Genomic DNA, 22,571 nt, shown 5'->3' on the forward strand with positions numbered 1-22,571 from the left:
GATTATTATGAATATCTACTAGGATATTGTAAACTGTTGATGCTTTCCCCTGCAAAATAGACGGACTCCGCAAATCGCCGTTCTCCTCGGCCGCTTCCCCGCATCTCCGACTCTCCGACTCCGACTTCCCCGCCATCAATTCAATTCTACTTTCTTCAACTCCTCACATTCCTGATCAAAGTATACTTTCAATCGCTAAAATGGCCTCCCTAAGTCGCTCAAGCCGTATCCGTAAGTCACTACTTCAATACCACAGTCAATCTCTCTAACAAGAAGCAGGAAACCCCGCATTATTGTGCGCAACACTCTCCTCCCACTATACAAGACACTAACAAACCCCAGCATATGCGACATCCAAGATAAATTCCGCAGCAAGATCTTCGAATTCTCCAAATTGTACAAAATCCCGAAAAATCAAACTAACAACGTATACATCCACTCACTAACCAAAAAAACCAGAGTCTCAACAACAGACAAAATGGTTCGCGCCGCCAACGCCCTCCAAATGCCAATCTATATAACCACCCAATCCCGCGCAAAACTCGGCAACACCGTCCCGGAACTCGCAACAAATTTGACTGGCCCCAACATTCGTGCCGATATCGACAAAACCCTCTTCTCGATGGTAACCCCGGAACTCGAAAAACAACTACCAGCCTCGGGACTAGACGTGGTTATCGTGGGTATCGAGACGCATATCTGCGTTACGCAGACTACGCTGGATCTACTTTCCAAAGGTCATCGTGTTTACGTTCTCGTTGATGGAGTTAGTTCAATTAACTCCGAAGAAAGGGGTATTGCGTTAGCGAGGTTGAGGGATGCTGGTGCCATTGTTACTACTAGTGAGAGTATTTTGTTTGAGATTCTTGGTGATGCGGGTCATGAACAGTTTAAAACTGTTACTGGATTGGTTAAGGAGACTGGTGAAGCGACGAAGAGTGCTTTGGGGGTTTTTTTCGAAAATTTAATTTCTGCCAGTCTTCTCGGGGGTTATTTAACTGATTTGATATGAGGAATTATGTTGACTTCGAGAATGTAAAGCTAAGAAGCATCAAGGTGGATGCTTCTGCCTCAAACGTGTGATATTTCGTTCGATTCAAGTGTCTGAATGAGCATCATGCTCTTTATTGTAGCACTTAAATGCTGTTGAAGCAGTTAAATATGCCACCTGGAGCCCAGCTAATATGCCCGTTCATTAGCAATAATGGCAATCATTATATATAGTGACTCGGTGCTAGAACACGGGAAAAATCGAAAATAGAGAGCGGAAATGTTTATTCCAATCTCGGCATTTTTAAGTATGACTGTCGATTCAAGTAAATTGAATTACAAAAAGAAGAAATAAAAAAGAAGCTACAGAAATCCCGCCGAACGCCCGCTACTATCTGAAAAGCACAACAGATTCTCATCCTCTGCTTGAATGCGAATCCGAGTGACAAAGTAATTAGCAATATCAAACCCAAGATATCACCAACCACTGTACTTTTACTTTGACTGGGAAAAGGCCTGGGTCATGGACGCTGGGGCACCGGGATTCAGCCACCCAAACGCGGATGCACCCCCAACAGGATTTGATGACCGCGGTTTATGGCTCCCATCTGAGGAAGCCCGAGGAGTCTGGTTAGAAGCTCGAGAAGACTCGGACGCGGAAATAGTGAGGGGTTCCACGCTTTCATTCGTTACAGCTGTGGGCGTTGACGTGGAGGAATTGACTCGACTGGAAGTCTTGGCGGGACGAAGGACCTTCATGGGACGTTTCTCTTTCTCTTGTTTGCTGGAGTCCGGTTTTGAATCGCGACGCCAAGAGCTCCATGGGCCACCGGATTCAGACTTGCTACCTGGAACAGAGGATGTATCACTTGCAGTCGTGGGCGTGGAATGAATCCCTGCATCTGAGGCCGAGTCCCCCTTCGTTTGTAAAGTGGGCTTGTTGATCTCGCCGATAGAGACACGGGCTGATGCAGGAGCTGATGATGATTGCTGATGAGTTGGTTGGCCTATCACCCCGACCGGCTCGTTTCCATTCATGTCGCGCGGCGGCTCCATATGAGATGGCTCCGGGACAGTCCACAAAGATTTGAACACACTGTCTTTTTCAGGGCGGACGAGGGGGACAGATAGTCGGTTACGCTCATCATCAACCATGTTGATCTTGTCCTGTGAGAAGAGGATGTCGGCATTATGAGACCTTAGAACATCGCTTCCAATGATGATTTGAATAGAGTCTCCGGTATCATTCGATTCACGTACTAGGAAGCGAATGGTCAAGGAGGGAAGACGAGGCTCGGGACTAGAAGGACGCGAAGAGGATTGATGATAGATACTGGCTTCTGGGAGGTAAAAGGGAAGTTTGGCGTAAGACTGGCCATCTTCCTGCGTAACCTCCGTCTCCAGGCCGAGCTTGTGCAGCAGTGATGCGCCCACAGAGGAAACATATGATCCAGAGCAGACCGCTGCATACAGAAGGGACTCGTTGGAGAAGTTGTTTGTCAGCCAGCATCGAATTATACAGGGCACAGGGCCAAGCAGAAAAAGTCCAGCCGGCGGGGTTGTAAGAGGTGATCCACCAAAGGAGGATGAGCCCATTAGGCGGCTGGTATCCAGTCCCAGGCTGTTAGTGCGTGCCGAGTGATGCGATTGTCCAGACGAGCTCTGTCGCCCATCGGAGCGATGAGATAAAGAGCGTTCAATCAACGGATGGCTTCCCAGTCCACTCCCAGTTCGTAGGGGTAAGTCAGTACTCGAGCGGCCCGTTTGACCATAATACCCATGGATTGCACTCTCATCAAAGCGAACGCTATTCGCACGCGACGCACCTCGCCGTGGCTCATCCTCACCGTCGAGTCCAACGGCGGAGCTAGCCATCCCCTGATGCTGGCCCTGGTCAAAACCCTTAAAGGCATCTGGGGGTGAATTGAAAACAGTCTCTATAGTACACCGATTAGCATTAGGGCGACATACCAACGAAAAGACTTAGCAGCAGATATCATACCTGTAGCCAAAGAGCCCCCCACAGAAGTAGGGAAAGGAGAGAGTGGGGACGATCCCCATACATTTCTCATCCTCGCATCCTCGTCTCGCCGACGCTCAAGCCGACCCAGACGCTCACTTTGTTCGAACTGCCCGACGCGTAGCTCCTTCAACTCCTCGAAAACCCGCCAGATATCGTCACGCGAAGCAAAGGGATACTGTGCGTCCATCTTCGATTTTTGCAAACTGCAAGACAGGATCGGGTATGCAACACTGGACAAGCGGCCGTTCAACTTCAGCCCTCGAAGCAGAAGCGGGAAATTTCCACACCACCTATCATCCACGCGGGTTATCAAGCAACTTGATCACCTATATCGCCCTGCCTCTTTCGAGAAGTGTGACGGCCCACGGGGCCGTCCCCGTCCACCGGGTAATATGTTACAGGTCGAGTCGAAGTATTCGCTGAAGAAGTTCGGAAGTTTGGACAGTGGGTTGGTAGATGGGATCAAGGGGCCGCAGTGGCGATATCTGAAGAGGAAGCGTATTGGAAATGGCTAGTAGCTATTAAAGGTCTATAATCTGATCCGTAAAGCGGCGGCAACACCTGTGGGTGTGGAAAGTTGATTGTTTCGTTGTAGGTGGTCTCCGGGGTTGGCTTAAGGAACCGGAGCGTTCGAGTAAAAAGAAAGCGGGGCGGTAGAAAGAGAAATCGGAATGATGATTGAAAGCAAGAGATATCGTGAGAGGGATGAGGGCGAGGGAGGTTGTGTGAATTGGGTTTGGAGGTTGCTGATGCACGAATTCCATGCAATCTGGGGAGGGCGTCATGCAGAGGGGAAAGCGGATCTAGACCGCCCGTGCTCCACTATAACGGTTCATCCACTTGAAGAGTTGCGAGCATCAAAACAAAAGGAATGTTGATTAAGAATGCGGAATTCACAAATTTGTGGATTCTATTATTGAAAAGATAACTTGTTTTGTTTTTAGTTTAGCTTTTGTTCGTTTATGCCAATGGTCGCTAGTCTACGCTGCAATACAAAAGCAGTGATCTATGAACCCTAGAGGTATCATTTCGGAGCATCAACCCAAGGAGGGAAGATCATAGGAAGATTCTCCGGGGTTTGATCAGGCCAGTTAGCTCGAATAGTCTTCAATACTTCGTCAAAGACAATGCGGTAGCCAGCAGAGGTGAGGTGTAGACCTAGTGACACGACGATTAGCACAACCTATTATGAGATCCGTAGCTTGTTGCCGATAGAGACAGAAGTTGAACATACCATCCGTGAAAAGACTGCTGAATTCCTCAGTATTTGGCAGGTCGCGAGATCCAGGTAATGGCTGGCCCTCCTTCCAGTCCGCGGTGGCCATAAAGGCAGACCAGGCATCGGCCACAGGGATATTCAGCGATGCCCCAACTTCACGGGCTGCTGTCGCATATGCTTTAGCACCGCTAGCAGTGCGGCTTGGATGCGGTGTATCCTTATCATTATCGAACTTTTCAAGTTGATACTCGTTGACTGGGGGGATGGTAATCATGATAATGCGAGGATTCTGGGCTCGTGTGACAGGATGCTCGATAATTTTTTTCAGATTCTCCTTATACACCTCCAAGGGGACATGTTGATCATGACCAGGAACACATGCGTCATTTGCACCAAAGAAAATGGTCTATGAGAAGTCAGCCTCGTCCACTTATCTGAGATGTAAAGAGGGATAAGGGCCGGGATAATTCACCATGAATCGAACATTAGCGGCTTGAGGTGACGGAAAGAATCGATGGAATATTTTGATGGCATGGGCCGTGGTATATCCTCTAAAGTCAACTTGTCAGACTCTATGTATTTAAATATCATCAATTGTATTTCGGTCACTAGCAACATACGAAAACCCACGGTTGACAACATCCAACTTGCGAGCATAAACTAGGAGAAACCAGTCAGATTGCGTTAAGTCTATGAGGCTCGGTCAGCATAGGAACATTCACATACCCTCTTGTAGCTGAGCACCGTATCCAAATCCGATTTCCTGGTTATAAGACATCTGGGTGATGGAGTCGCCGAATAGGATGAATTGGTCGTATGGCTTAGCCACATCCTCGTGGGCGGATGGATCCTCAATGCTAGTCATTGTGAATACGCGAGGCAATGTAGAAATGTAAAAAAGGAGAATAAATTGAGTGCAAGATTCTTAAAATTGAGAAGTTGGACTAGCCCTGAAGATATGAAATTGAAGGCGGGGAGAGTTGGTCCGTGGATAAAAGGGAACAACAGTGGAGCCTCCAAGTTCCTTTGCGATGGCAAGCTTATCTTTTCTCGGCAAACCGCAATTCAGAGGATTCTCCACCAATCTGATCTCGGAGTACAACAACAGAACAACAGGGTGAATTAATTGACCAGTTCCTCTCTGTTCTCAATAGAGAACACTATATAATCAATAGATCATTACTATAATCTAATATTACGATTAATTACTCCTGGTGCTAGATTGTGTACATCAGACTTCGCGTGGATGCTTATAGTTCGGAACCTCCTCTAGAGTTTTGAATATCGTCTTCTCAGTCAGTTATGGAGAGCCAAAGTGATTGTTACTGAGCTGAAAGGATCTCAAATATAAAGGCCAGTCCATCTAGATGAAAATGAGCATTCATCGTACTATTGACTAAGCTCCTCGTAAGCAAATATATCCCCGCAGACGCCACCCCCGGGAGACCGTGAGTCAAGGATTAGAAAAAACCCCAGGAGAAAGAAATGAGACAATATCTCGCTGCCTTCCTCTTGTAAAACCCAAACGAGAATTATTCTCTTGAGTCATCCTCACCGTCCATGCACAGGTATGTGGCTTTGTTGACATCCAGTCATGGTCAGGCGTCAGAAGAGCGATGCCGCACTGCCCTCGCTGGGCGTATATCTCACGGACTCGAAACTGAATCATCTGCACATAGCAGATGGTGCTCGGGGAATAGTATGATCTGCAACCTGACAAATCAAATCCTAAGATTCGGCCGTTGAAGGTCGGAAACCCTCTCCGTACACACGATCAACGCTGCACTGGATATTGAAGCGACTAATGATCGGCGGGAATCGCGGGGAAAGAATGAAGGTCAGAGGCAAATGTAGTTGGAGATCTTGCGTGTTATCTTATTAAAGTGGAGACCCAGATACCACTGCTGTTTGACAATGTAGATTAATTCGAAGTTTGTCAAGTGGATTGAATTTGGATTGGAGGAGCAAATCATCCAGGGGGAAGAGTTGTCGCAGTGTTGCTTTTTTTTTTGCACCTGACATGCGCTTTTCCTCATCATCCGCCATCTCTCCCCCCCTCTCTCTCTCTCTCTCTCTCGCTCTTCTCTTTTCTTTTCTCCTTTCTCCACTTGGTTGAGCTCGCCATGGCGAGGTCTTCTTCTCTTTCTTTCATTCTATTATTATATTGTCATTCTCATCTTTGTTCCATTATTTCTCTTCTTTCATCGTCACTCCGTGATTCGGTCTAAGATCAATACATAATAAGAGCTGTTGGCGCCTTGCGTCAATGTGGGCCTCCCCACGGGACAATCCCCGAATGCCCAAGGCATCTTTACCTTCAACTGACGTGATTTTCCCAGGACTACAAGCCCCCTCCCCTGAAACGAAAGAGACTGAAGGCTTTACTTGGGGTTTGTCGTCATGCCTCGCTCTATTCCTCAGTTCCGGTCCTCGTCTCGCGGAGAAGGGGACTTCACTGATCCTGAAAATCCTCCGACGACTCGAACAGCTCCCCCATCCCCCTCCGCATACCGCCGAGCGCAAAGCTACCTTTCTGAACCACATACCGGCTACCAGTCTCTCGAGGCACAGCTAGATGCCACCGAAACTACAAGCTTATTAGGGTCCGGAGCTCACAGACGCGCTCCACGCAGATCATACACTAGCACCTCCGGCATTTCGGATCCGAAATCCCTAAGACATTTACTCGCGACGGGCAGTCTGCGCCGTACAAGGAATCATAGTAGGGCAAATTCTCAAAACCAACGACTCAGCCGCCGACCGAGTATCACCGAAGATGACCTGCACGGCCGACAAGCCAGTATACCTCCTTCCACCAAAGACGCTCTGACCGCTTCTTCTTTTCTCGATGAACGAACCTGGTATGACCAATTTACCTCGACGGATTGGGTGCACGATAGTATCGCCGATGGGGCCCGTCTGCGTCAGCTCCGGCAGCGCAAGGATATTCGCGGCCGGTTATTGGCATGGGTTGATGGTGCACAAGGATGGGTTCTCGTGGCTATCATCGGGTGTATCACAGCCGCTATAGCGTACTTTGTTGATGTCACTGAGGAATCATTGTTCGACATGAAATGGGGTTATTGCGCCAATAATTTGTTCACTGGTCGTGGTGAATGTGATCCGGATCATTGGCGAACATGGTCACAGATTTTCGGATCCTCCGCTAAACTTCAAAGGCCGGTCGAATTTTTCATGTTTGTTGCGTGGAGTATAGCCCTCGCCGCTATAGCCTGTGCACTTACTCTGTTGACCAAGACTGTTGTACCGTCTTCAATTCACCTGAGCACTCTTGATGAAAATCTCGGTGCGGATTCTCGTAACACCAATAGCAGACATGATCCTGGCAGCGCAGGAACGGGGTCGCCTTCATCAGACTTAAGCCCCCATGGGTCGTTCCCCAACAAACCGTCGCGACCAGCTATGATCTACTACTCGGCTGCTGGGAGTGGTGTTGCTGAGGTGAAAGTCATTAATAGTGGTTTTGTGCTTCATGGTTATCTGGGCTTAAAAACCTTGGTAATCAAGACAGTTGCACTCGTTTTCAGCGTTTCATCTGGTCTGAGCCTGGGAAAAGAAGGCCCATATGTTCATATCGCCACTTGCGTTGGTAACATAGCATGTCGTCTATTCGCAAAGTATAACCAAAATGATGGGAAAAGGCGAGAGGTTCTAAGTGCCAGTGCTGCCAGTGGTGTCGCAGTCGCTTTTGGCGCTCCGATTGGCGGTGTTCTCTTCAGCTTAGAGGAGGTTAGCTACTATTTCCCTCCCAAGACTCTGTTCAGAACATTCTTCTGCTGTATTGCAGCTACCCTATCCTTGAAGTTCCTGAATCCATATGGCACTGGGAAGGTTGTCCTCTTTGAAGTTCGATACCTGTCCGACTGGGAATTTTTTGAGATCTTCATCTTCATTTTATTGGGTGTCATGGGAGGTGCCCTTGGAGCGCTTTTTATTAAAGCATCCAGCCTTTGGGCTCGGTCTTTCCGTCGCATTCCTATCATCAAAAAATCACCCATGTTTGAGGTTTTTCTCGTTGCACTTGTAACTGGTTTGATCAGTTTCTGGAATCGCTACACCATGCTGCCCGTTACTGAACTTCTATTCGAGCTTACAAGCCCTTGCAAGAGTGAGTCAAAGACAGGCACCGGCCTATGTCCACACGAGGATAATATTCTGGAAATCATTCGGTATCTCCTTGTTGCATTTGTGATTAAGAGCTTTTTGACAGTTGTCACGTTTGGCATCAAAGTGCCTGCTGGTATCTATGTCCCTTCTATGGTCGTCGGAGGTCTGATGGGTCGCATTGTTGGTCATGTGGTTCAATACTGGGCGGCGAAGAACCCAACCATGTTCCTTTTCAACTCTTGTGATATCAGCGGTATGGAATCATGTGTTACTCCGGGTGTTTATGCATTAGTCGCTGCCGGATCTACAATGTGCGGCGTTACGCGTCTGTCGGTGACCCTCGCCGTCATCCTTTTTGAACTTACCGGGAGCTTGGATCATGTTCTTCCTTTCTCCGTGGCAATCCTCTGTGCTAAATGGACAGCCGATGCCATCGAGCCCCGCAGTATCTACGTAAGATATCATTTTGCACTCTTTTTTTTTCCATCTCGTACAGACGCTAACAATTTTCTAGGATTTCCTCACTGATATGAATGCCTATCCCTTTTTGGATAACAAGTTACAGCCGATATCCGATGCCGAGCTAGGTGATATCGTTCGTCCATCTCGCAAGAAGCGCATCATCGATATTTCCGGCTCTCCCTTCGTTCCGGCTTCAGAGCTCCGTTCGAAGCTCGAGGACCTGTTGATGGCTGGTGAGCTCGACAGCGGGCTTCCCATCTTGCGTGACGGTGTCCTCACTGGGTTGATCCCGGCACCAGACTTGGAATTTGCTCTAGATAGCCTTGGCGAGGATGAAGATCATACGATCTGCCTGATGTCGATGGACTCTTCTATTGCGATATACGATAGTGAGAATGAAGATCTCCTGCAGGATGACTTCACTCGCTATATTGATCCGGTAAGTCATGATGTTTAGGTTGTTCCGGTGGTTAGCTTGATTTCGATGCTAATACAACTATAACAGTCGCCCATCGCTCTTGATGCCCACTCTCCTATCGACCTGGTTTACCAATGCTTTGCTAAACTTGGTCTCCGTTATCTTTGTGTTCTCCAAAATGGACAATACATTGGTCTCGTGCATAAGAAGTCTTTCGTCAAATACATGAAAGACAACGAATAAGCCCGCTCACCATGAATCTTGCATTCTTGATATTTTATTACTCCGTCGCACTCTGCCGCACTCTCCCTGGCGTTGATTGCTAACCGTTGATCGTTGCATCGTGCTTTATATATGGTTTTCTCGATTTGTCCATATTTGCATAGCATTACATATTCCCCCGAGATGCATTTTACCCACAATCTTTCATTTTGCGAGGCTGTTGTGAATTATATAGAACTTTTGGCTGCACATACTATTATGCATATGCTGCACTGTTTCCGGGCTGGATAGCCAGAATGAATTTTCAATTCTGTGGTACAAAGCATTTAATCCAACAGTCTAGGTATCTAATGTAGTCATATACGTCGTCCGTTCTCGATCCATTGGTAGGTAAGGTAGGCTGTACTGGGTAGCAGTGTACTACTTCAACTTCTCAAACCCAACCATCTGAACCTCAACCTCGCCCTCTCGTGTCCACTCCCCAGAAACTTCTTCCCCAACCCACTCCGTCACCTCGTCAGAGCTAGCACTCCTCCACCCCTTCTCAACCGTAAACTGATCATCCGGAAAGAAGGTATCACACTCAAACGGTTCCTCAACAACCTTTCCATCCTCACCAACCGGTTTCCTAACCACATTGGTCATAACAATACGAATTGGCCTCTTCTTCAATCCAACAGAATCACCCCTCAACGACGCACCATAAATCTCCGCACCCCCAATAACAAAGACCTTTCCCAGTTTTCCCTTAGCCCCATAAGTACTATCCAACTGTTCCAAGGCATCATCCAAGCTCGGCGTAACAATCGCATCAGTAGCAGGTTCAGCCTCAGGCTCAAGCTCAGATGCCGTGGTCGTGGTCGTGGTCGTAGTTGCAAACTCGGAGGCTGCTTCAGCCTTCGCCTTAGCGGTAGCAGCCATTTTCGCCTTTCGTGCCTCAAGTTCCTGTAAAACACCCTCACGCACGGAACCAGTTTGATCGCGCGTAATCACAACGCTAATTCGCTTGCCTAATGGGCGGAGATGTTTCGGTACAGAATCATATGTCTTTCTTCCCATGATGATTGCATTTGTTGTTCCCTTTACTGGGGGTCTGGATGTTACGCGCGCGAAGAAGCTCATATCTGCTTTTATGCGGGGCCAGGGGAGAGTGCCATTTAATCCGATGCCTAGACGGGTGTTGGTTTCATTTTGGGCGTGGGTCGTGCTGGACGCGACGCGGATTGGGGTTGTTGCGACGATTAGGGTGAGTGGGAGAGATGGGGGAATTGGAGTTGTTTTTGATGGTGGCATTTTTGAAGATTGGCTTTGGGCCGTTCTTGGGGGGGTCCCTTGATTTATTTTTGGAGTTGAAGGAAGACTGCTTTTTTTTGCGGAGGGAGCTGGGGATGGAGAAGATTCAATGGGACGTGGGGTCACGCGTTCCGATAACCCTATCAAGCCATATCTATGGAACATTGATTCCTGACAGCTTCAGGTCTAACCTTGACTGATTTTGGCGAAGCTTGTCATTTCAGCAAGGTGCCATTGAACTTTTTTGATCGATTTAATGTAGTTGTGGGGTATTCCTGCAGTTTTGCAGTTATGCAGAGACCCCGAGTCTGTTGGGAATTGAGGGTTCATTCTTATCGGTTTTGACAGGGGAGAGCTCAATGCACCGGAACTTCTGAAGATGCCAGTACGAAGACGAGTCCATCATGATCTAGCTCGTTGCAGCTCATGGATACAAATTAGGAAAGTGTTATAAAAGATTCGAGGGTAAAATCTGAAATTCCAGGGCTAATATTGTATGAAATCTCGAAAAATAAAAGTTGAATTATATACTGAAAGAAAGGAAAGTGTCCAATAAAATATACACTAAGGACCCCAAATGGCCCAAGTAAGACCCCCAACCCAAGTAATAACAAAAACAGCAGTCAAGATGCCTGCACCAGCCCGGTCACCATCAGTGATAGTCCTAGTCTTGGGGTCTTCATCCTTTCCTGCATTGGGATCTGCCTTGGATTCACCCCCATTGTCACTATTGTAAGGTCCTTGGTTCTTGAAAGGGACCATGACAGCATTCAAAACACCCAAAACAGCCATTTCCTGCTCAAGACCTGTAGTCTTATCCCATTCAGACTTCATTGTCCACCGAATTCCACAATGTTTTCCATCATCTCCGCCTGAGCATTGCTGGCCAGCAGCAACTGCGGAAGCTTTGAATTTTGCCATGGTACTATCGGTCACGTTCTTGGGAACAATATCGGACATGAAGCCAAGCCAAGACGCATAATATGCTTTGAAAGTCTTCTGGTTGCGATCGCATTTTTCGATGGGCTCGCAAGTAATGTCGGACAGAATTTCGCCATTCCCGCTCTTCGGGAAGAATTGGTTGGAAGTCTCGATCAGCCCACTGATACCTTTAAGATATTTGTATTCTTTCCCACCCGTCTAAATAATTTGTTAGTTCGTTGCATCTGTTGAGGAGACTGGAAGGCTCTCAACTCACGTAGTTATACATGTACCCGGCGCCAGCGATGTAGGTGGCATAGTTATAAGTCCACTGATAATCACCGTGATCCTTGCAATCCCTGTCCGCACTTGTAGTATCGGCAATGTTCCAATTAGATCCTCTCAGCAACGGTGTTGTCAGACTCCAATCCCAGATCGTTTCGGCCCAATTGGCAAAGGTCTCATTTTTGGTGTATAAAGCCAGGCGAGCTGCAAGCTGGAATAAACCACCGTTCGAAATGGCGTTTTTAATGCCATATCCATTTTGATATGGCCAGATTTGCCATCGCAGACCTCCATCACAAGTCGTATTATCCCAACGAGCTACTTGTGCGTCGAAAACACCTTGAGCTAGTGTGACCCACGAAGGCTCATCTTTTCGTTCAGGGAAATTTAATTCCGCGGCGGTTATGGCCGCCAAACCCCAGAACATTTGATCGTCGTTTCCAAGATATGAAGAGGAATTACTTGGGAAAAAGTTGTCGTCGGAGCCCTTCTGCCAGTACATGCCATCTTGAATGATCTCGTTGAACTGATCATCCTCCGTCAAGTGCCAGTACTGAATGAGCGTCATGAACATAGATCCACCTTCCCACCAGGTATCGTCGAATTTTCCGGGAATATCCTTCGAGTCACGATCATTGTAGAAATTCACCATGGACGTAGCGACGGTCTTTGCCGCACTTTTGAGAGAATCTATGTTTCAGGAAAAGAGGTGAGCAGTTGGCCCCGACGAGCATTGCGATCATCCTCGGGTGATTGACATACCTTCATTCTCCGGATCGACATCGATTGCAAAAGCACCTCGTAGGGCGAGAATACCGCCCAACAGGGCAATCGGCCCTTTAAACAACCTCATGAGTATAGAATCAAAAGACTTCGAGCCCCCATGAATCACAGGGGGGTTTTGAAGAAGTCAAACTCGAATGATCAGGTAAAAAACACACTAAAGCACGAGAGGGGGCCATAAGGGTCCTGGGCCCTGGGCGCCGAGCTGAACCCCGTCCGTCCCCATCCGGTCGCCTCCTGTAGTTGGCAGCCAAGTCACTCCAGCCAAGACTGTCCAAGATGAAGGACCCGCTTGTTCCAGTTCATGCTCACTGCCCTTGTGATTGCTTTTACATACTGCTTTGTTCTATAAGGCGTATTCGTTTGTGGCTGCTGACTAGATTGATATTGCGACTTTCAACATTCCCGGTTTGATACGCCTAAATTAGATCAAAGAGTCACGAGTCCCCCACAAAGATGAAACCCGTTCTGAACTCAGGTGATGAATCAAAGAGGGTATTCAAGGCGCAGGCGGTAAATGATCCCATATTTGAGACATTCAACTTTCAAGTTGATGCATGAGATCCGATTTTCGCCACGCATTTGCCAGCGGAGCGGAGCACCTTAGAGCGGCATGCCCCAGTTGAAGGCTTACGATATACATGGAAACTTTCAGGTATAGGAGTGACACCAAAGTGCATTCGATTAATCTCTTTTCAAGTTCGCAAACAACCCCCAAAAAACAAAAAAAGAAAGGTGGAAATCAAACTGCTGCCTGATCGAATCAACATGAAAAGTGGAGGGCTGGTGGAAACAAAAATAAATCCCTGGCGCGCCAAGTGCCAAGAAATAGTCTAAGCGCCAAGCTGCGCGGTTCCAGTTGGCAAATGAATCGGGCAGTGGCAGTGCTGCATTTTAACCAGTAAATAATCGACAAATCAGATGTGCCTTCTACACGATTGCCGAGACTATTGGAGTTTAGCGTTTTGTCTACTTAGATCATATTTTAGGATCTCTTCTTTGTCATTTGCAAAAGGATTGTGGAGTGACAGTCCTTACCCCGTACTAACTAATTTTGTGCATAGTTAGTATGTATCGCAGTGCATACTAGATACATAGTGCTGGGACATGAATCTTGAAGAACTTCATCTCACTCTCGAAGACGGATGAATGCATAATAGTACTCCGTACGCCTAATTCTTATCTTCCGGTTTCCGTTCCTCAATTCACGATGACGCCCTTAAGCAATCATCCGCAACATCGTAACCCTCGACATAGATTTTGAGTTGATCATCGCCACCTCCATATATGGCGTTCAAAAACAGCTCTCCGGAGTCAGAAATTTCCCATTCAACCTCATTTAAACCGCCACTTCCACGCGGCTTGAAATGAGACCAGTCGCCTGCATCCTTAGATTCGAACAATTGGAAGAGTGCAACCTCGTCTGTGAAAATGGCCAAGGCGGCCAATGACCAAGAATTCATGATCTTCGTCCTTTGAGCGCCGCTCGCTTACGAGCACGGAATAATGGCTCAAAGAAGTTTCATGGGACTGTTCAACCTCTATCAGTCGCTCGAGGAGATCTGATGAGTAGTAGTGCATCTCATTTGGGAATTCTTCGTTTCACAGAGGGTAGATGTGTAGACATGGTTGGGACCCTTTCCATTGGAGATTCAGTCATCATGGTTGATTGAAATTGCTAAACAGATATCTGATTTATCTTTTCGGATGACGTGAGGATAGATGAACAAGACAAAGCAGCCCTGAAAATTGATTATAATGATGATGGAAATGTCCAAGGTTACCAACAAAGGAAGTAGTGAGGCCTCAGCACGCGGGCAATTAACACGGGCAGCTCCAAACAGCTGACCATCGGTTTATCAAACAGTCAGTCAACTAATAAATTATGAACAGAGTTGAACAGTATTCTGGATCCCAGGAGATTAAAAAATCTCATCCTGACCGAAAACTTGCAGAGATTCTGGCTGTTCCTCCAGAATTAGAACTATGCATGGCAACCTCCAAATGTACGTCGAAAGTAGCTATGTACTCTTATCTGGCTTTCCACTCCAGTCAATTAACCAAATATTTCGACTGTCTAGACATAAACCCCGCATCTGAGCTCATGTCGAGGTTTCTCGGTTGTGTCTAGGGTTGGTATGTCCCGCGCCAGGAGTCGCGCCACTCAAGGGCGAACATCCACGAAGTGCGCCATTGCTCCAATTCACCCAAATCAAGTTTTTCTTCTTGAAATTTGTCAAGACAAAGACAGCTGAATACTTTCAAATAATTAGACTCACTAAATGGAAAATACAAAACAAACCCTCGCCATGATGGATGGAGTCGCCAATGCCGGGCCAAGCGGGGAGGAATTCAGGGCTGCTACCGTTCATATCAGATCGCCCTTCCCAAGATCCGACGCGAAACAACATTCCTGAACTTCGAGGGCCAGACTCTCGCGTCAGAGTATAAAATTACAGCGCGCCCCTCTTCGCGTGCTACTCATACAAACGCAACGACAACCATGAAGCCGACAACCATCTCGACCACGCAATAAACGTGGAGACAATCGCTATCCAACTTCGATCTCTCTCTTAGTAAACGCCATCTCGTAGCAACTACACGTCTTTCTCTCTTTTGGTACTATCTCTGGTATTCGAAGTCGAATCTTTCTATTCGCGTCCACTCTTTTTTTTCACTCAATAACACATTCGCACCGCTTATCATTCGCTCATTTCGCGATGCGCCACAGCTTCTCGACATTACTTCTAGCCGTGGGCGCTGACCTCGTGCTTGCATCTCATAATCACCATAGACATCTCCATGGGAAGCTTAAACCACATCTTGAAGTGGCACCAAGAGATATCAATCACAGCTACGCAGATACAAAAATCGAGACCCGCACCTTGACGACCACTGTCTTCGAAGATTGTATTCCAACCAACACCAGATATGTCACCACAACCGTCTTCGAGGACTATCCCGAGCCAACATCGACTTCCAAGTCAATCGCTTTTCAAGGGCTACCTCAATCGACCATCCCTGACTCGTCCCCGATTGAAAATGTCCTGGAACCAGCCACTGCCACAATCAAGGAGTCTACTACATCCAAGACTGCGGCCTCTCAAGAATTGCCGATATCAGCTTCGCCTGCCCCTTCAGCTGTTGAAAATCCCCCAGCGCCAGTCACAACCATCACACAGGCGGCTACACCAAAGCCTGCTGAGGCTGAGGAGCCACTGCATTCGCAGCAGCCAACTACATCGGAGACCTCAACATATCCTGCGCCCCCACGCCCCCAAGATGGCCATATAGAGCATTCATCGTCTCAAACAGAAACCCAGGAGCAGACGACCACGATCCACATGACAAAGACCATCATGGATACGGAAACAATAACTCCTACTATACATACCATTGAGGAGCCCTCTTCTACCGATAATTCGAGGCCATCACCATCTGAAACATCAATTGAAGAACGCCCGGATCCGAAACCTTCAAACACAGAAGCAGCCCAGGGCAATAACGTCCTGCCAACCCTCCCGTCACTCCCCAGCATACTCCCCGGAAACCCAACAGAGATAATCCCTCATCTCCCTGTCCCCGGTCTCGACGAGGCCCTTCACCCAGAGAAGCCTCCTGCCCCATCAAATCTCGAATGGACAGACACTCCCGCCGATAACAACTTCGCAACCGAGAAATTCGGCGGTCATAGCAAGCCAGCCGGTACCAGAATAAGTTACCACGGTAATGTGGGCGTACCTTGGGGTAGCAATATCATCGCTGTCAGTCCAACAGAAGCCCACCGATACAAGTACGTGGCACAATTCAGTGGTGCTAACACCGAGCCCTGGACCGTGGTTATCTGGAACAAGATCGGGCCTGACGGCAAGATGGACGGATGGTATGGCCATTCTGCTCTTACATTTGTCCTCGCACCCGGTGAAACGAAGTATGTTGCCTTCGACGAGGACTCCGTTGGAGCGTGGGGTGCTGCGCCCGGAACCCATGGTCTTCCAACTGATAACTGGGGCGGATATACCTCTACCTGGGGCGAGTTTAGTTTTGGTGATGTTGAGAATAACGGATGGTCTGGTTGGGACGTTTCTGCCATCCAGGCTCAGATTGCCAAACAGAAAGTGCAGGGCATGCAGATCTGTATGGCCAATGGGAAGGGCTGTTCGACTATTACGCCCGATGCGAAGAAAGTGATTGATGCATACACCGAGTCGAAGAAGCACCATGATGGAATTGGAGGTGCTGCAGCCCCGGGACCTGTCCGATTGGTCGTTAAACTGGACTATAAAGAGTAATATTTGATTCTTTGGAAAACTGCATAGTACAAGGCGTTTGATTTGAACATTCTTTTACACTTTTACTTTGGATTAGTTCACACAATACACGAATAGCATGGTTTTTTTTTTTTTTTGTTTCACTCTCCTACTTCTACATATGAACAGGGTTAGCATCTAGGTATATGCTAGCCCTTCACATAGCTGGGACATTGATTTTGCTAATCTTCCACACTTTGCCATTTTGGCTGGAGCTCAGACCGGAGTAGGTGGCGCCTTGCGCGGTAGCAATAGTATCACCGAAGGTAGTATCGGCTGAGGCCAAAGTGATAGTGGTATCAAGATATTGCTGAGCCTCGATAGTACCTGTGCAGCCGTTATTGCATTCGGTACCGGTACCATATCTAGGACCTGTTAGTCAAATATTATTTAGTACAGTAGTAAATTGTCTTACCCAGTCATGTAGGGGCCCGAGGCAAGGGAATAGGTAGAAAGAGAAGCACCAGTTTCAGCATTGGTGACAATCCTAAATGTATTAGCCCTTCATAGTTCTCAACCATCGCCAAACGCAAGAACATACTGCTTCCAGGTTTCGCCATCAGTCTCGAGGTTATACTCGATGCGAACCTTGTCAGTGCCACTGATGGGGCTTCCCTCTCCATCGAGCTGGCCAAATGATCCGAAAACACTGGCACGTACGCACCATTGGCCAGATGTAGCTCCACACCAGGAGTTATCGGGCCAACTCTCTAGAGTGGTCTGGATGAGATCACCGGTGCCGTTTGACATTCCCGGCCACAGGAATAACACACCGTTCTGGGTGGCTGGAGCAGTACCGGGGATAATGGTGGTCACGGCATTGACAATGGTAGATTTAGTCGGACCCAGAGAAACACTTCCTCCCCAGGTATCGCGCTTATTTATCGAACTTGGAGAGAATAGACCGGCACTGGCCAGACTGACGCCAGCAAGAACAGAAAGAAGGAGCTGCATGGCGATTGGGTGGGGAGATAGAAAAGAATATCTTCAAATGCTGTATATCATTACTGAAAAAAGTGAACGAGTAGCCTCTATTTATACAGGAGTCTACCTTTAGGGGAACCCAAGACGGGATTTCTACGGCGCGTTTATAATTGAAACAATCGATTTACCCACCAAACCCAAGTTGTTATACTGTCTCAAGCTCGGAGAAAATGGGGTTGAAGACTTCCCACTAGTGAAACGGCGAGCTTTTCTTGGAGACCCCCCGTTATTGGGCGTATGATTGGCGCATTAATGAATCTGATACTTTGGCGGAGAACCTGTATGATTTCGGTATCAGCCCCGTTTAGGTTAAATCAAGCCTTGACCGGATAAGGCTGAAGATCCAGCCCCTAAGCCTAGTTCAATTGGAGTCCGAGCAGATGGATTGACAGGTTCAGTGGGGAATTCATGGGTTCGCCAGGGCTGCTTATACTTAGTCTATTTCAGCCTTTACTCTGGTTTTCTAGTACATGTAGTACATAGTACTTGCATACTGCTGAGGTACTAGTTTCTTTTCGGGATGTATAAGAAGTGCACAGTGGATATTCAAGCTCTCACCACCATCATAAAGTGAGACATTTCGAGAAATGATAATATTTACTCGCAGATATGAGCAACTACGCCATTTCCCACCTGATTTATTCCAGATACTCCCCCTTCGTCTCTCGGTGAATAACATCAAACAAAGGCTTCGCACTAAACCAACCCGCCTTATGCGTTCCGACCGTTTTATAAGTAAAGGCAGCATCTGCATCATCAATCTTGACCGTCTGTCCTCCCCGTCCATTCGCCGCTGCATCGGCAAGAAGCTGCGCATAGCAGCATTTATCTAAACTCACGAACCAAAACACCGTTTCCTCAACCGATTGTCCGACAGTCAAGAGACCATGATTCTGCAATAATGCAGCTTTCTTGCTTCCCAGTTCCCGGGCAATATTATGACCTTCTTCTTCTGCGAGCACAACGCCGTTGAATTGCTTATACACGACATGATCCTGGAAAAGGGAAAGAGTTAGCTACACACTGACCTTCGAAAACTGCCAGTATTCAACCGATGTCTTACATTATAAAAAGCGCAAGAATCTTGCGAAATAATATCGAGTGGTCGACCGAGTGAGCAGTACGCCCGTCCATGGAGACTGTGACTATGCGCCGCACAAACAACATCCGGTCGCGCAGCGTGAATAGCAGAATGAATCATGAAAGCTGCGGCATTAAGCATACGGTTTTCTCCACCGTCAATGACTTTTCCAGCATGGTCAACTTGAATCAAGTCCGATGCCTTCATTAAAGAAAAAGCTGTGCCGAAGGGATTCACCCAGAAGGTGGTGGGATCGACGGGGTCACGCAGGGTAATGTGACCTGCAACACCTATATTTCATAGATACGGTGAGCACCCGGGGAGGCTAATCATTACCGTAGAAAGAAGAGAAATTTGATGGGTTCGCAAAGAACCCTTGGAAGGTGGATGAAAGTCTTACCCTCGTCATAACCATATTTACCGAAAATGCGGAAAGCCGCAGCCAAACGACCCTTTAGATATTCTCGTTCCTCCAATTTTGTCTCGAATTTAGGCATTTCCGGCATTTGCATCTTGATTTTGGCATTTTCTGCCCCGGCAGCCTGTGATGACTGCGGAGCTTGCACGGTGAAAGAACTAGTAGTCTCTGTTGCAGTTGGGGGAGCCATAATGGGAATGATACAATACACGGATATTCAGAATAGGGTGAGAAAGGAAGGGATGAATTGTTTCAACTTCCACAAAATGATATTCTTATGAGATCAACAAGCGGGGTCAAATAGCTTCGATGCTGATTATCGCGCCACGCAGATTGGATCGTTTGGACAAGCCGAGGTCCTGCGGAGGAGTCTCCGCTCTGATTTGCTTCTCCGCAAACAGTCAAAGTTTGGATGATAAAAGGTCCGAGGTTAAGAAGGGCAGTGGGGATTTGGTTTAGGTAATTCATTTTCATTCGTTATATGCATTTAGAATCCTCCGGTTTGTCGCTGATAGATGTAAAGGAAATGCAGAGAGAAAAATGCAGGAAAGACAGGAAGATAGGGAAGTCTCAAAACGAATCTGTTAATCGAGGCTAAAGTTGCGCAATCAATGGGAATGGCAGAAATTGAATGGAATGGGCCAGTAAGATAGTATCCCAGAGCTGACTCAATGATCTCGAAGGACATTGGCTTTTAGTTCAAGTTGAGGTTAAGGTATGGCCAATGTCCTCGCATGACTTGTTCAATGGAAGCATCCATTAGCTCGCGGTCACCAGGACTAAGAGGCCCATTCAGACCCAACGAGCCAGAGGGCGCACCGACCAGTGGCTTCAAATCAGCCTCACATAATGTCCCTGCTGCTGGAAGAGCACCGGTCTGGAAATAATTCCGAATCGTTTTGGATACGCAAAGTGAAGGGGCAGCGATCGTGGTGTGCTATCGAACAGTGAGTAAACAATAAATTTAAGCAACCCGAGGAGTACTCACTCCTTCTGAGTTCTGCTCGAGAACTGCCGACCCAGGGAACTGTTTGGACATATGGTGTGCACTAGCAAGGATTAGCGTATGACCAGACTATCAAAATACTCTCCACTATCGAGCTATTGTCAGTGGGTACTAGGTTATACATACCTATGCAAAGGCGTGACTGGATCCAGCTTATTGGAGACAAATAGTATAGGATGTGCCGTTTTTCCACCCCAAGGCCCTGCATTTTATTAGTAAAATAATTTTTATGAAAAAGAGTAGCAAGAAGTACACACCTGTAAATTTGTACTTGGCCTTAGCTTGCCACCCTACACAAGCCATTTGCAGTTGAGCCCAATAATCGCCAAGAGTAGCACTATCGGACTTCAACTCATCCCAAACCTTTCGAAAGCTATCCTGATCATGGTGAGTCAAGTACTCAGCATCAGAGCACAGAATAGCCGCACTCGCATAGAGACTATTATCAGATCCATGACTACATTCCGGAGACCAGGGCCCAGCAATCTTACACGCCTCCGATGGACAAGATTCGAAATATTTACTATGCTTGAACCGAGCCATGGGACCTGGATCCCCATTTTCAAGCGATCCCATCAGAGTCGCAAACGTGTGAAACGCAAGTAAAGGTTGATACATCGCAACGCGAAGTATAGCTTTCAAGTCAGTCCAGGTTACGATTTCAGGCCCAGATGTTTGAGATGCCATGACAGGGATCGAGGTATTGAGTACTTGGTTCTCAAGAGCCCAATATGCCTCCTGAATGACTTTGGGCCCTCCCTCGGTATAAAAGGGACAGTTCTCCGGACCAGCAAGATCACAATAGTGACCGAATCGATCGAAGATCGCATCTGCGTCAACAACCACGTTCCGCCCTTCCCCTCTGTAATATTTATCCATATCCACGACGCCATCTAGAAGGACCCGAGAAATTCGATTCGGGAATAATGCGGCAAATGTCGTGCCGAGAAGTGTTCCGTATGATCGTCCCCAATATAAAAGTGGCTCTTTATCAACACGCCATTGTGTGCGTCTGAGAATAGCGCGCGACTCATCCACGCCGTGACATCTGTCATGTGCAATCTGTGCTTGTTGGCCTTGTTTCTCGCGCCATTCTCCATGTCGTTCGATGATCGTGACAATATCCTGGGCCACGAGGCGAGTATTTAGATAAGAGAGCATAGAATCTTCGCCCTCGACGGCGCCAGCACTCATATCATATACCGAACATCCTTGATTCAAGGCTTGCGTCCGCTGCCAATTTCTCTGTAAGGCATCGGGACAACTTCCCAGCATGCCTTCTGCCTCTAATTGCAGTTCCCAGTCTCTTTGGGAAGTTGGATCTGGAAAACACGTTACTGCGGGTGTAGTCGAACCGACACCACGCGGATCGAACCCGATAATATCGAAATATTTATCATCCTCATTTAGAGGGTCTTTGGTCGGACCATTTTCTGCATCGACAATCGTCTGTAGATTATGGCCGGACAACAAGGCTGATAATGTTCCGGGGCCACCGGGACCACCTGTTTACATGAGCAATCAGGTTACCACTAGGAGGGAAATCTCTCACCTGGATTAATTAAAACAGCGCCTCCATACCGCGGATCTGAAACAGGCACCTTAGCCGGAATACGAACCATCGCAAGAGCAAATGTCCGATCATTTGCTTTGGTCCGATTGTAGTCCATAGGGACTTGTAAGCGCGCACACTGCAACCCATCGCCGCAATCCTGATACTCCAGCGTACGGGATGGAGTAATCTCATCCCAGCTAAAGGGCTCTTTGGAGATATTGGACGAAGTCTCTAGCCTTGGCCTCGATGATCCTGTAGATGTCCATGTTGTCCATGCGAGGAAGGCCGTCGCGCTAAAGAGGATGATCGCTGCCCAGGGCTTCCTCCTTGAGATCGGCTGTTGCGGCAGCGGGCGTGGATCCAGGGATTTCCAATCGTCCATGGCTCATACGAGTGCGATAAGACGATGAAGGACCCCTCCAAACAGATGTAGTTGACTGAACACCTCTTGTCCGCTTAATTAGGAAAGAAAC

General features: G+C 47.6%; 11 protein-coding genes across 11 annotated transcripts; 3 read left to right on the plus strand and 8 right to left on the minus strand.

Annotated features, from left to right (window-relative positions):
• Positions 1–200: 200 nt before the first annotated feature.
• On the plus strand, positions 201–1,012 carry N7469_003945 (uncharacterized protein; the record flags this gene model as incomplete). The annotated part of the gene is made up of 3 exons (XM_056642865.1): positions 201–231; positions 360–396; positions 460–1,012. 3 exons carry the CDS (start codon positions 201–203, stop codon positions 1,010–1,012), a joined length of 621 nt encoding a protein of 206 aa, XP_056502277.1.
• Positions 1,013–1,485: 473 nt separating this feature from the next.
• Positions 1,486–3,200, minus strand: N7469_003946 (uncharacterized protein; the record flags this gene model as incomplete). Its single annotated transcript, XM_056642866.1, has 2 exons — positions 1,486–2,927; positions 2,993–3,200. 2 exons carry the CDS (start codon positions 3,198–3,200, stop codon positions 1,486–1,488), a joined length of 1,650 nt encoding a protein of 549 aa, XP_056502278.1.
• Positions 3,201–4,037: 837 nt separating this feature from the next.
• On the minus strand, positions 4,038–5,097 carry N7469_003947 (SGNH/GDSL hydrolase family protein; the record flags this gene model as incomplete). The annotated part of the gene is made up of 5 exons (XM_056642867.1): positions 4,038–4,171; positions 4,248–4,638; positions 4,705–4,783; positions 4,853–4,892; positions 4,959–5,097. 5 exons carry the CDS (start codon positions 5,095–5,097, stop codon positions 4,038–4,040), a joined length of 783 nt encoding a protein of 260 aa, XP_056502279.1.
• A 1,535-nt stretch (positions 5,098–6,632) lies between these two features.
• On the plus strand, positions 6,633–9,483 carry N7469_003948 (putative voltage-gated chloride channel (ClcA); the record flags this gene model as incomplete). The annotated part of the gene is made up of 3 exons (XM_056642868.1): positions 6,633–8,813; positions 8,875–9,261; positions 9,328–9,483. The coding sequence occupies 3 exons, from the start codon at positions 6,633–6,635 to the stop codon at positions 9,481–9,483; spliced, it is 2,724 nt and encodes a 907-aa protein (XP_056502280.1).
• A 399-nt stretch (positions 9,484–9,882) lies between these two features.
• Positions 9,883–10,755, minus strand: N7469_003949 (dihydrofolate reductase; the record flags this gene model as incomplete). Its single annotated transcript, XM_056642869.1, has 1 exon — positions 9,883–10,755. One exon carries the CDS (start codon positions 10,753–10,755, stop codon positions 9,883–9,885), a length of 873 nt encoding a protein of 290 aa, XP_056502281.1.
• Positions 10,756–11,319: 564 nt separating this feature from the next.
• On the minus strand, positions 11,320–12,814 carry N7469_003950 (glycoside hydrolase family 76 protein; the record flags this gene model as incomplete). The annotated part of the gene is made up of 3 exons (XM_056642870.1): positions 11,320–11,895; positions 11,954–12,651; positions 12,724–12,814. The coding sequence occupies 3 exons, from the start codon at positions 12,812–12,814 to the stop codon at positions 11,320–11,322; spliced, it is 1,365 nt and encodes a 454-aa protein (XP_056502282.1).
• A 1,135-nt stretch (positions 12,815–13,949) lies between these two features.
• On the minus strand, positions 13,950–14,207 carry N7469_003951 (uncharacterized protein; the record flags this gene model as incomplete). Its single annotated transcript, XM_056642871.1, has 1 exon — positions 13,950–14,207. One exon carries the CDS (start codon positions 14,205–14,207, stop codon positions 13,950–13,952), a length of 258 nt encoding a protein of 85 aa, XP_056502283.1.
• Positions 14,208–15,464: 1,257 nt separating this feature from the next.
• N7469_003952 (uncharacterized protein) lies at positions 15,465–17,036 on the plus strand (the record flags this gene model as incomplete). The annotated part of the gene is made up of 1 exon (XM_056642872.1): positions 15,465–17,036. One exon carries the CDS (start codon positions 15,465–15,467, stop codon positions 17,034–17,036), a length of 1,572 nt encoding a protein of 523 aa, XP_056502284.1.
• A 175-nt stretch (positions 17,037–17,211) lies between these two features.
• Positions 17,212–18,008, minus strand: N7469_003953 (uncharacterized protein; the record flags this gene model as incomplete). The annotated part of the gene is made up of 3 exons (XM_056642873.1): positions 17,212–17,419; positions 17,470–17,541; positions 17,596–18,008. The coding sequence occupies 3 exons, from the start codon at positions 18,006–18,008 to the stop codon at positions 17,212–17,214; spliced, it is 693 nt and encodes a 230-aa protein (XP_056502285.1).
• Positions 18,009–18,676: 668 nt separating this feature from the next.
• Positions 18,677–19,727, minus strand: N7469_003954 (class II aldolase/adducin family protein; the record flags this gene model as incomplete). The annotated part of the gene is made up of 3 exons (XM_056642874.1): positions 18,677–19,033; positions 19,102–19,409; positions 19,520–19,727. 3 exons carry the CDS (start codon positions 19,725–19,727, stop codon positions 18,677–18,679), a joined length of 873 nt encoding a protein of 290 aa, XP_056502286.1.
• A 504-nt stretch (positions 19,728–20,231) lies between these two features.
• On the minus strand, positions 20,232–22,480 carry N7469_003955 (alpha/beta hydrolase; the record flags this gene model as incomplete). Its single annotated transcript, XM_056642875.1, has 5 exons — positions 20,232–20,474; positions 20,526–20,586; positions 20,670–20,745; positions 20,801–22,048; positions 22,096–22,480. 5 exons carry the CDS (start codon positions 22,478–22,480, stop codon positions 20,232–20,234), a joined length of 2,013 nt encoding a protein of 670 aa, XP_056502287.1.
• Positions 22,481–22,571: the final 91 nt, after the last annotated feature.

The sequence above is a fragment of the Penicillium citrinum genome (genome assembly GCF_028827155.1).
Source record: "Penicillium citrinum strain IBT 23319 chromosome Unknown utg000003l:1.0-4596430.0:1.0-4598250.0, whole genome shotgun sequence".
In the NCBI taxonomy this organism is placed as follows: Eukaryota; Fungi; Ascomycota; class Eurotiomycetes; order Eurotiales; family Aspergillaceae; genus Penicillium; species Penicillium citrinum.